Raw genomic sequence first — 12,169 nt, 5'->3', positions numbered from 1 at the left:
TCGGAAGATTTAAAAGATAGGAGATTCATCTGCCTTCTTGTCCTTGGAGAACCATGTTATGAGAAATAAAGTGGCTGGATGGGGGAAGGTTGCGTGACAGATGGATGTGTGAGCCTGCAGACCTATATTTAGTGAAATTGTCTCTGACTCCGTCCATTAGGATCTGCAGTCCTCTAAGGGAGCAGAGGGTCATGGTTGACCCCAGACAAGAAGGATACCAGCCTCTGATGCTTCATTGTTAACTGGGAACCAGTGTGTAGGAGGTTGATGGGAATGGAGACAGTGGGAAGTATTTTAAGGGAGGGAGTTTGGGTTCAAAACAATGTCTGGGAAGTACTCCCTATCTAGAGATGAAACAAGACTAATAAGGAGCTGGGCTTGAGCTTTCAGACCCTGAGAAATCAGTCCTTGAGTCTGTGGTTTTTAGATAAAACTGCACTACAGCGAAGGAGCGGAGCTGCAGGTTTTGTTGAAAGCTGAAGCACGGCCGGGGGAGTGTGATGTCTGAACCCAACCCTGACTTCAATTTAGGTATTTCTTGGTAAGAATATCCTGGAGGAAATGTGGGGTTTGTAAGGTAGAACTGTATCTTCTTGCTTAAAAAAAAACCCAAAGTGATTGTACTTGAAGGTTTCATTTTGTGTAGTGGAGAGCAGTCAAATGGAGTGAAAACCACCCGCTTTCTGGCAGCAGCCCTGCATTTCCGCAGCTGTTACTGTGAGTACCCAAAGTTTTTCAGTGTTGACAGTTTACTTTAAAGCTCTTTGGCTCATCCCACCAGTCTCCACCAAATGAACTAAACAAAGCGCCTGGCCCAAATATTTCCAGGGGCAGCCAAGGGGAAATGCCTTCCCCAGATGGTTTGAAAGTTCACACCACAGGTGAAAGTTCCCTGAGGATTAGGACACAATGAGTAGAAATTCATCATTTTATCAGGTCAGGAAATTGGAGTGCACTACATGCAACATTTGTTGGAGGTTCCCCGGGGGGACTAGGTGGGGGGACACCTGATAATTACATCATAGGCTACATCATGGGTCCAGCTCTGAATTACAGACCAGGTTACATCACAACCATCATTGTCACTGCATTGCTGCAGCAGCTTGTGGGGCAGCAAGGTCAGGGCCCTATTTTTCCAGGTGCTGAACAGGCAGATACTAAATGGCCATACCCCACTTGGTGACGGTCCAGCTTAAAACTTGAGAATGGTCCTTCACTGAAATCAGCTCTTTTTTGATTGTTCTCACCCCCTCCCTGTTCAAGTGCTTGTGACCTGACCCTGACTGCAATGTGTTTGCTCTACTTGTGCATGGACAACATGGTTTGAACTAATAAGAGTTGCACCATGAGCAGTTCCTAAAGAGTTCACTTATTTGCTGTTTCTGCTACAAGCCACCTTATACCTGTCAGTTGGGTCATGATGTATCACTTTGATCTCTGCTGAAGAGAGAACCTCTTTAAATGGGGAAGTAGTTAAGGAAAAATAGATGGGGAGATGCACAAACAGGATGCTAGCAACGGGTCCAGCTCAAAATCCTCAACCCCATGACATATATAAAAGGGCTGACGAGTGGGAATCAAAGGAGTTTGCAAGCTATGGGAAATTCTGCCACCAGATTTCACTCCACACCATGATGAAAAGTCCAAGTTTTGACAGGGAACTGGAGGTGCTGCAGGGGTCTGACTGCTGGCCAGCTCTGAATCGTCTTGGGGGTACCCAGAACTCCGACCCCACTGATAGCACTGATGAGTCCTGTACTGCCACTGAGATCAGAACCACACATTTTGATGTTTATTATGGATGTTTTGTTGAAAACAGCCTTTTGTCACTGAGAAAGGTCATGAGATTGGGACATTATTTCCATACTAATGTTTTACTCAAGGGGCTTGGCCAGACATCTTTTGAGTGCTCTGTGTAAAGCCTTAAAAATGTACTGAAACAGTTGCCTACCTTCAGCGGAGAGTTCTGACATGCAGTATGGTGGACCCCGAACAACCACTTCTTGTAGGATGATTGCAAAGCTGTAAATGTCCCCTTTGAACGTGCCTTTTCTGAGCATGTCTGGGTCCCTCAGTAACTCAGGAGCTGTCCACAGTAATTCTAAAAAAATCAAGAGCATCACATTTCTTACACTTGAGCTCAGACTATTGCAAATTAAGTGCTTAAATGAACAATTCATTTCAGTCATTTGAGGAAAGCTTGGAACATACTTCATTATTTACTGGATCAAGTCTTTTATTTCTTGTGATGTGTTAGAAATATTAAACTTCCATGCTGACAAAAAATTGAGTTTTCCAACTTTCACTCTACCTTTAAAAAAATATTTGCTATACTAACAATTTAGATGCTAAACCACCAGACTTAAACATCTACATAAGAAGTCTTCACACCATTGCCAAAAGCATTAATGCTTTTTTTTTTGTTTGAAAATATCTCTCAGACAAAATGCTGGCACTGAAGCCTGAATTTCTTGTTACTGTTTCTGCTCTTTTACAAAGCAACAGTTAATATAATATAATAAAATATATACTGTAGTTCTTCTTAGATGAAAATAGTTTCTGTAAAAGCAGCTTGTGGCAGTTTGAAGTACGATCAGTCTTTATAATCCAAGTTACCCTGGTAACTGTGCGTTCTGAGTAATGGGAATAAGGAACATTTCAGCTACTGCAATATATATAACTTTTGTAAGAGAGGAGAAGAAGGTCTTCTGGCAACTGCCCTATCTGAGACACTGGAAATGTGTAGGAAACAAATCCTGTGACAGAGGAATCAAAGTACTACATACTGCCTGAAACCAGATTTCAAGAATAAACTGAGATACCAAAGGAACACCAAGGCAATGGCCAGGTGAAAGAAGTCCTGGCAAAGTCTCCAAACCTGGTCCCATGAGATGCTGTCCCTAAGTGGTAGGTATGTCATGTGGCAGCCTTTGGTGACTGGCACGTAGAGGACCTATTTCAAAGAGACCTGTATCATCTTGTGTTCCAGATGGCTTAGTTTTACAAAACAAGGCTCTTTGCATTTGGGTTAACCTAAAATTTCAAATATGGGGTTGGGGTGAAGGATGTGAAGCCAACTCCACCAGTCACAGAAATTCAAGATTGATCAGATTTCAGGGGCACTTAAATCCTTCTCCAACTACGACAAGCTTAAGTTCTGTCACCGCTTACAATAAAATCTTTTTTTTCCTTACCATGACACCCTGCTATTCACTTCACTTTCAGGAATTCTGAAAAAATTTTGCTTATCCTTTCCTATAAGAATGCGTTGTGTACAGATAACCAGATGTCATGAGATTGAGCACATAAATCCTTATGTGGCCACTGGCCTGCAATTGCATTAGGACAAGCATCTGTTAAATCAATGGACAAATATTTCAAAAAAAAAAATTTCCTTATGGCACCTACCTTCTGGGAGTGGCTGAATATATGGGCATTTCTGTGCTTCTAAGAGCTCGTTATAACCATAGTCAGTGATCTTCAGCACAAACCGGCCGTCCACAACACAGTTACGAGACTTGAGACGTCCATGGGCAAAATCTCGGTGATGCAAATACCTAATTCCCTGTGAAACACAGAAAAGATTGAGGCTGTTCCTTAAGAATTACATTATCTGTCAGCACTCAGAGACATCAAGCCAAATTGTCACCTGGGATGGCATCAAATACAGCATTGAGTCTATGTCAAATGCAGTGCTGATCAGCCCATGAAACTGTGGGAAAAGTTCAGAAATGGATTAGGAACAAGAATTGGGCTATCTGCACCCTAAAGGAATACTGGAAAGGACTGGCAGCTTTAGGAACAGTCAGATGCCTCCCTCTGTAGCCCTAGGACTCATTGCACTCAGAAGTTGTTAAGGGTTAAGAAGGTGGACAGAAGTGGTACCCAATGGTTTGGTCAAGGGAAACCATTAAGAGCTGGTTGCCCTTACCCAGCACCCTCAAGGAGGATCAGAAGGTGGATCATGGGCTTCAAGAATGGTTCTGGCAGCTTACCCTCTGTAGGCCACCTGTCCCAGACTGGTAGTTCACTATTAGGGGATGGAAACATATGGGACATGATTGGAAGTGTGTGAACACTCTTCTAAAGTGACCACATGTGTAGCCATCCTGTGACAGGAGATGACTATGGTTTGGTTTTATGCTGGAGGCATGTCTGATTTATGACAAGAAAGGGCTTTTGGAAAGTATGAATTTGTCACAAAATTCATTGTTCTAGGTGATCAGTTCTAGCCTGACGTGTAGTTTTAATCTCTCATCCTGCTGCGTGGATGTAGTCCAATTACCCGAAACAGTGCTTCTCTCAGATGGTAACAACAAGAATAAGAGGTCTCCATTAAAGACCCTGTATACCAGTGTAATTACATTTACATTGGTTTTCCCTGCGTTACTATAAAAATCCCAAAGTCACGGACGAAATAGCTATGTCAATATAGAAGTTACATGCAGGTCATGCCTCAGCAGGAGCACTGGATTTACTTTAATTAGATCCATCATGAGAGAGGACTTGAACATCCAGTCCAGTTTCATATCCTCGTTTCTCAGCAAGTCCTCCAGGCTTCCTCGGGAGCAGTATTCCGTCACTATGGCAAAGATGCCACAGTCAGAGAAAAAGCCCAGGAACAGATTCACATTTTCATGACGCAGATCTTTCATCTGAAACAAGATGGTGAATCACAGCAAGACCAAGTCAGCCAGACATCTGCTCAGAAGCTTCTTTATATCATTAGATGTCCTTCTCCTTCTCGTACTCCCAGTCTTTCACACAAGGATGGGGAAGCAAACCTCTCTGCTGCTTATTTTCAGCTATCCCACACTCTTTTTAAGCTCTGCTTTTCTTAGCCTATCCATTAAGACGAAGAAAACAAGACAGCAAAAGCAAACTGAACAGAAATTTGTTTTTCTTTAGACAAGCCGGATTGGATCTTTTACTAGGACAAAATGGCTTCTCTGGGGTAAACCGAGTTCAGCATGTGGAAACTTGCACCAGCTCTGGTCTCATCTGGAAAGCAGTACCATGCCTGGAGGATCCAAAGTCATCCATCAATGGTGCCTTTGGAGGCATGCCCTGATAAATTTGTTATATTTATATGCATAAAAATGCCACTCCTACGTTAGCAGTAGCTGCCAACAACTAATGGCCTTGAATTTGGAAAATAAATGCATTTGCTTGTCATTTAGTAATAATAATAAAATGGAAGACTAAAAGGAAACTTCTAACAGGCACCCTAGCTGTAGACACAAAGCAAATCCCAGAGAAATGCGCAACCGCGTCTGTGCCGCACTGTCAACAAATAACACATGAAAATAGCTACCAGTGCATCATCGTGCCCCGACACAGGCAGGCGTGATTTCCTCCAAACCACTCTGCCTTTCCAGACAAGGTCACTCAGGGGACTTATTATACATTCAGCCTCGCACCAGCTTTGAAGCGGCAGGTCCAGGCTGGGGTTTTGCAAGCTGCTGACTCTGACACACGCGTCAGTTTGCCAGATTGCAATCGTGCATGGTCCATTCCACCAGATTTCACCGGGCAAGACTCAGTTGACAGCCGCGATGTGTGATTCAATGGATAAACAGGAGACAAGGAGAATAAAAATACCCCGCAGCTGCAAAAGTCCCCGGAGCAACCCTCCCTCCACGTGCCCCATCATCCCCAGTTCCTACCTTCCTCAAGATGCTGGTGGAGCTTTGCCGCAGATTGTGAACTGCTCCCGTCTCAATTTTTTTCAGCCACACCCAGTCTCCCTGTCCACAATACAGGTGGGTGAGTGATAGAGCAAGTGTCTGAGCAACAGCTAACATGGGGACCTAGGTGTGAATTCCAGATCCTTGACTTTGCAAGTGGCTGGGGATTTTCAATGTTCTTGGCAGCAGATTCTTTCTGTACTGCACCCGAACAAGAATATCCACAGCAAACCCTCAAAAAATGGGGTGAGGCAGGACCTTCACCTGGATCAGAACTTCATACCTGGAAGGTGTATTAGTATCTGATAAACAATGATAAATTGATTAAAAAGGAAAGTAACTCTGTCCGGAACTTTTCTCTGGCATTAATGATCCAGTTTATTCTGCTCCTTTTCAGGAAAAAATTGCCATGCCATTTTTTCAAAAAGCAGTGTTTTCAGGAAAGAACCGATGGATGGGCTGAGTTTTCTTGGCCATTGCCTTTGTTTAAACTCCATATAGTCCTATTGGCACAAAGGGGAATTTGATAGCCTTTATTCTATGTATTTGGATCCTGTCTTGTAAAAAAGGTCCTTGTTGGAGATGTCACTACCTAAAGGCTGTCTTTTAAGAAAGGTTCTTCATGGTGCCTTTAGGCGGTGACGTCTCTAACAGGGACCAGACCTGGCAACGCTACCTATGAATGTCGAATACCACCACCCCACATGACTCCAAGTGTCAGGGTGAGGACTGGGGTAAAGTCACCTTAAACACAGGTAAGTCCATGCTTGGGAGGAACTTATTTTCACCCTTAGGGTGTGTCAGCAGTGTCCCCATCCTGGGTCCTGTAGTACTGCAGCCCAAGACTTCCCTCACTTGAGCAGCTCAGTGAACCAAAGGCTGCGCAAGGTTCCTGCCTACCTCATACAAAGCCACGTTGGAGGTTTCGTGGGTGGCAGCTGTGCTTTTCAAGGAAAAGGAGCGGGTTATGGATTTCAAGCTTCGGCCGTCGGCTGCTACGCTGTTTGCATCAGTCAGACTGTCCAAGGTCAGCCTCTGGAAGGCAAGAAATGCAGGTACAAGAGTGTTACTGCCTTTGGGTATAAACCTCCACTCCAGCTCTGCCTCAGGCCATACATTTCACCCATGCTAGCAACCTCCCCATCCTCCCAAATTTCCCATCTTGCCTCTCTGAATACTCCTAAAAGGCTATTTAGGCCTGGAAACACTACAGCGGCACTTTAGGTGATGGAAATGCTGTGGCTTAGGGGAGACACCAAAGGAGGCAGGAGTCTCTCCGAGCAAGGCACAGGGAAGTGTCTCCTCTGGCATCGACAACAAGCCTGTATCTGTGCCAGTGACCTAGGCAAAGGGATTGCTCCACAGAAGTCCATATCGTTGGCACGGTCCTGGGCATGGCTCTGGTCTCCGTGAAATAACACTCCCCCAGGAGATCCCCAGCCCTGGGCAGGAGCCAGCACAGACCAGGAATGGTTCCCATTAGGTAGTTTGGATGCAGACGCTAAGATGGACTTGAACTATACTTTGCCATCCAGTCTCAAGAACAAAGAATAAGCCCTGGCTGTTAGAATAAACACAACCAAGGGTACAATTTTACATCAGCATAACAGCTCTGACACTGCATGTGCATCTCATCCAAGACTCAAAACCACTCAGCATATTGGAAATTTTCTGACATGCAGGGGCAAATGAGGCATGGTGAAGGAAATGACTTCCCAGACCTTCACGGGTATGCAAATACCATACAGCAAACCTGTCTTCGAGGGTCCCACCAGATTAATTTCACGAGTGGAAGGACTTACCTTTTTATGTAGTTCTGGGTTGATGAAGACGAGGTCATCCAAGGTCAGTATTATCTTGTTAGGTCCCCTGAATAGCTGGCTGTTCAAGATACTGTGCCTGGGAGATTTGGAGAGCCACAGTTATCATTTCTAGGTAGGTAACCAGTTTAACCACCATTGAGTCCCCTACATCTGGCTTCCCTGTAGCAAAATGCAGCATGTGGTGTGGCAGCAGGGATGGACATGGGTGAAAGCAGTAGACAAACCACAATGTCCTGACTTGGACTGAAAACCTCTCAGTCAAACAACAAGGGTTATCCAATTCACAGACAGCAAAAGCTATAATCTCAAAGGATCTCATCACAGATAGACCTCTTGAGTCAATCTGGTTACAAATATGAATTGGATGTGTATGTAATGCATACTTTGTTTTGCTTGGTTTTATTTTTCATATTCCAAATCATTCTCCATTAGGACAGCATAATAGTTTTTAGTAGACCAGCCAATCTGGCTGGTAAGCAAACAGCTCTTAGGCACACCAAACTTTCTTAGGGCCTGAAACTGAACCACAGGTAATTTATAAAAGCTACCTGGATGCAAGTCACCATCAAAATGTGCTGGCTGAATCTCTATATTGTAGCATGGTGCAGTATGAAGCACACAGCCAGATACCTCCTTGTAATGACCGCAAGCTCGTACAGAGGGAAAAGCTACAGGGGATGAGCAGTTTGGTGCGTGTGGTGTAGTGCGATGCAGCACGGAGGTCTTGGAAGCAATATTGCTGAACCAGGGCTGTTCTTCTTGGTCAGGAGTAATTAGATCAAGAAGACTGTGCTGATTCAGATCTACTTCCAGGACCTGAGCCAGATGGGATGTCTATCACGCACTGTGTAATACAGGACAAAAGTGCTTCTGGCATCTCCACAGGATGCTGCTGCCTGTTTTCCAAGGGGTGACTCTCTGCACTCCTTGATGGTCTACCAGATTTGCAGAATTGCTTCGGGCAAGAGAGAAAATTCAGTATAGTCATCAGACCAGCAAAGATGCTATTTGTTGCTTGACTGCATCCTGCTATTCGCCCAGCTTCTCTTGAATTTACAAGGCAGAAGAGACCACAACAAGAAATGGTGCACTGTCAAGGACTACGTGTTCATGGGATAGTTCAAACAGGCTTACGTCCACTTCGTGCAAATCAATACGAAATATTCCAGAATTTCATTGTTAGTTTTTAGCTGGGATATATCTGACACTAACACCCACCACATGGCCATTTTAGGGACTCAGGAAAGAGGCAGAAGTCACACCCCATCATTTTGAACCCACTATTTCAACAGATGTCAAGGTCTAACACTGAGCACAAAGCACACTATATCTATTAGACAGCCAAAACCTCACCAAGCAGGAACAGACAAGGGAAAGGAAAGCACCCCCATTGCCCTCAATGTCACTTTTTTTGTTTAAGGAACTTTGTTTACACTACAGCAGATGTCTGATCTGCACACTCCTAAGACTTTTCCTGATGAGGTGGGCAATAGGATGCCTTTTGCTAACTGTACTGTAGAAGGTATCCACAGATCACCATGTACCACTCCAGGCATTTTAGAAGAGCACAGACAGCTTTTTGGAGTTCAGAGGGAGCCTTGGCCATATGGCCACAGGCATCACCTAGGGTGATTTTTTATAATCTTTCTCTAACTGCTTTGTCAGAAGCCACCCAACTCAGCTTCACGCAAAAAACTTATTACTCAAGTACTTTTCACCTTGCTCAGTCAACCATGTCCTCTCCCCCAGGCATGGAGGAAAGCACCCCTCTGCTGAAAGCAAAGCACAGAGAGTAGAGTGACTCATTAATTAAAGTCATGCAGCATATTCCTGGCAGAGCTAAGACCAGAGCTCCCACATTTGAACTCAGACCATGCTGTGGTTTAAATTTAGTTCCAGACATGCCCTTCCCTAACATAAATTATTGTCTGAGTCATGTTAGAATTTTTTTTTTTTTTCCCCCTTGCAGATGGCCATACATCTTTACTCATGACTGAGCCTTCCCAAGCACAGTCTGGTACTTGTGGAACACCTTACAAGTAGAGTAGGCAGAAAGATTGTCCTTTATTTACGTAATTGTAGAGGTTGGTGGCCAAGGGCTTTACAGTGCCGGTGGATGGAGGCAACCTCCTCAGTGCCTGCAATTATAAGGTATCAGAAGCAGCTGTGTGTTGTAAGTAGAGGAACTGTTTGGGGTGTTGCTTGCTGGGTGGCCTTATATCATCTGGGTTTGGAGGGATGATTCAGGGTAGAGAGAAAACATGTTTTGGGATGATTTGAGAGGCAGAGCTGGATGGGAAAATCCAGGAACCCTGCTCTGCTGAACTCATTGCTTTTAAGTAAATATGTCTTCTAATTTCTTCAGTCTTATTTCAGCCATGCACCACGTAGACATTAATAATGAGAGACAGATTACTCCAGGGCCCAGTTTGGAGCAGATTACCTTAGCTTATGGCCATAGTGTCCTTGCCAAAGAGCAACCCATATAGCTCCTGGACCACCCAGTCCATGCCACCTTGGGTCCACCTTGGATATAGAGTCAGGACGCAAGTGTGACCTATGCAATTGTTGGAAATGGTCATTTCCCCAGCAGACTACTTAATTTGCCCCAAAGATCCCATGCCCAGACTAATATATACACGTTAATGATCAGGGAGCTGGACTCTAGTTCAAAACAGGGAGTGAATCTGCGTGGTGATAAAGAGGTATCCTAAGTAATTGGTCTGAACCCTCTCCAGAGATATTCTCTCTCTCTCTTTAGTACATGAAGAAAGTAAAGAGGGTCATCCTAGGTGCTTCATAGGAAACAGGATTGTATCAGGGACAGAAATCCAGGGAAGAATGATCTGGAATAAGAAAAAAGACATTTAACATGGCAGCCCACTCAGTCTCCACTGTGATGTTTTCAAAGAAGATTCCTGTCGTTGGTTTGCACGACACACTTTGCACTTCCAGAGTGATAGTCAACCTCCTAGTGCTTCAGAGCCATCATCCAGCTAGTCCTTCCAGCAACAGAGTGCAATGTTCTTCCAGACCTGGACTGGATTAAGGGTAAAATGGCTTCTCCTGAGACTGCAGACCCAATGCCCGCAGCGCTCAAGCCACTTAGTGAAGAGAGATGTGGCTGGAGAGCAAAGACCACAATCAAACCTGCTATGGTTCACATGGTCTAAACGGCTGGCTAAAGTGCAAGTCTCCCACAGATGCTTAAAAGTGGCACCAAATCAAATACGTATTCCAGTTCTCACCTGATGAGAGAAGCCAGGCCCACAGCACAAAGCACCAGGGCAAATACCAACATTGCTCCTAAAATCATGACTGTAGGCTCAATTCCTGTGCAAAGAGGGGAAAAGAATAGGTGAATTAGAAAATCCCTTTGATTTAGGCAATAATATTAAAAATATTGATATCAGACCATTAGATTACAAAGTGAAATATTCAGCCAGGAGAATGCTAGAAGGCAATTTTTATGAAATGTTAATTTGTCAATACACAAATACTTACTGACTTTATTTACATGAAACTGCAACTACTTTAATTATTTATTTCCTTGCACTTTTTTTCTATACCAGACCCAGGGCCCTGGATCAGTGGAAAATTAGTTTTTCTTCAAGTAAGTAAAGATTGGACTCACAGGGAAGTATTAATTTTTAGAGGCAGCTTTTGCAAAGTTCATAACTTTTGAACATTTGACCCTCTTCTCTCCAGGAACTGAAACGCTGTAAAATCTTTATCATGTGGTACCAAACTGACGGCCAGCGTGAGTCACCAGCCCATCTGGGAATTTTCATTCCCGGCTAATGCTGAGAAGAGCAGAACACAAGAAGAAGGTGGTTGATGTTTTCCTCAACGGGCCCATCAACAGAAAGTACTGGAAACAGATACTTTGCTTATAAGTGTCTGCTAGAGAGCTAAGAAAAGCTGACATGAGTGGATAAGCTAAATTCCAGTGGGAACCATCTGCTGACTCTGTCTCTTGTGTCTTCTTCTTTTTTCTAATTTATTCTCTCTGTATTCAGAGATCCTTAAACACAAACAAGCAGGGAGAAATTCAGGTTGTTAAAAGGTTCGTAACTGTCATGCTTGCACCTAAATCACAGGCCTTTTTGCAAGCACTGAAACCTAGAGCTTCCCAGTGAAAGCTGCAGGCATTTTTGAAAATTGATGTTCTTTTCAGGAAAAGACAAAGCATTTTAGCTGAGATTTTCCTGCTGGGTTTGGACTTCATTTCTGCTTCAGCCCAGGGCCCCAGTCCCTCATTGATCTTACAGATACCCTGGCACAGGTTGCCCAGAGAAGTTGTAGATGCTCCATCCCTGGAAGTGTTCAAGGTCACGTTTGGCAGGGCTTTGAGCAACCTGATCTAGTGGGGGGTTGCACTAGATGACCTTGAAAGGTTCCTTCTAACCCAAACTATTCTACGATTCTAGTGAAAGATGTCCCTGCCCATGGCAGGGCGGTTGGACTTGATCTTTGAAGATCCCTTCCAACCCAAATCTTTCTGTGATTCTATGATACTACGATTCTGTATAAGAAGTCACTTGGCTTTCATGCTTCAGCCTGGAACTAGCCCCTGCCCACCTCCATCTGAGAAGAAATATGGGCACAGTAGAGTGGATGCTTCACACCCATTTCTCCACCTCGCAGACAGTGTGGATG

General features: G+C 44.2%; 1 protein-coding gene across 4 annotated transcripts in view; it reads right to left on the bottom strand.

Moving 5' to 3' along the window:
* Window positions 1-12,169, bottom strand: part of GUCY2F (guanylate cyclase 2F, retinal) — a 52,602-nt gene that overhangs the window by 31,170 nt on the left and 9,263 nt on the right. For 3 of the 4 annotated variants that reach the window (XM_049823495.1, XM_049823496.1, XM_049823497.1), the window contains exons 5-11: window positions 10,759-10,843; window positions 7,490-7,586; window positions 6,588-6,722; window positions 5,667-5,747; window positions 4,479-4,655; window positions 3,409-3,565; window positions 1,952-2,101 (exon numbers count right to left, since the gene is read on the bottom strand). In XM_049823495.1, coding sequence (XP_049679452.1) covers window positions 1,952-2,101; window positions 3,409-3,565; window positions 4,479-4,655; window positions 5,667-5,747; window positions 6,588-6,722; window positions 7,490-7,586; window positions 10,759-10,843 — 882 coding nt within the window. The remainder of the gene's footprint in view (window positions 1-1,951; window positions 2,102-3,408; window positions 3,566-4,478; window positions 4,656-5,666; window positions 5,748-6,587; window positions 6,723-7,489; window positions 7,587-10,758; window positions 10,844-12,169) is intronic. The other variant, XM_049823498.1, reaches the window with a different exon arrangement.

This window comes from Accipiter gentilis, chromosome 19 (genome assembly GCF_929443795.1).
Source record: "Accipiter gentilis chromosome 19, bAccGen1.1, whole genome shotgun sequence".
Taxonomy (NCBI): Eukaryota; Metazoa; Chordata; class Aves; order Accipitriformes; family Accipitridae; genus Astur; species Astur gentilis.
This window is presented reverse-complemented; position numbering and strand designations above follow the sequence as displayed.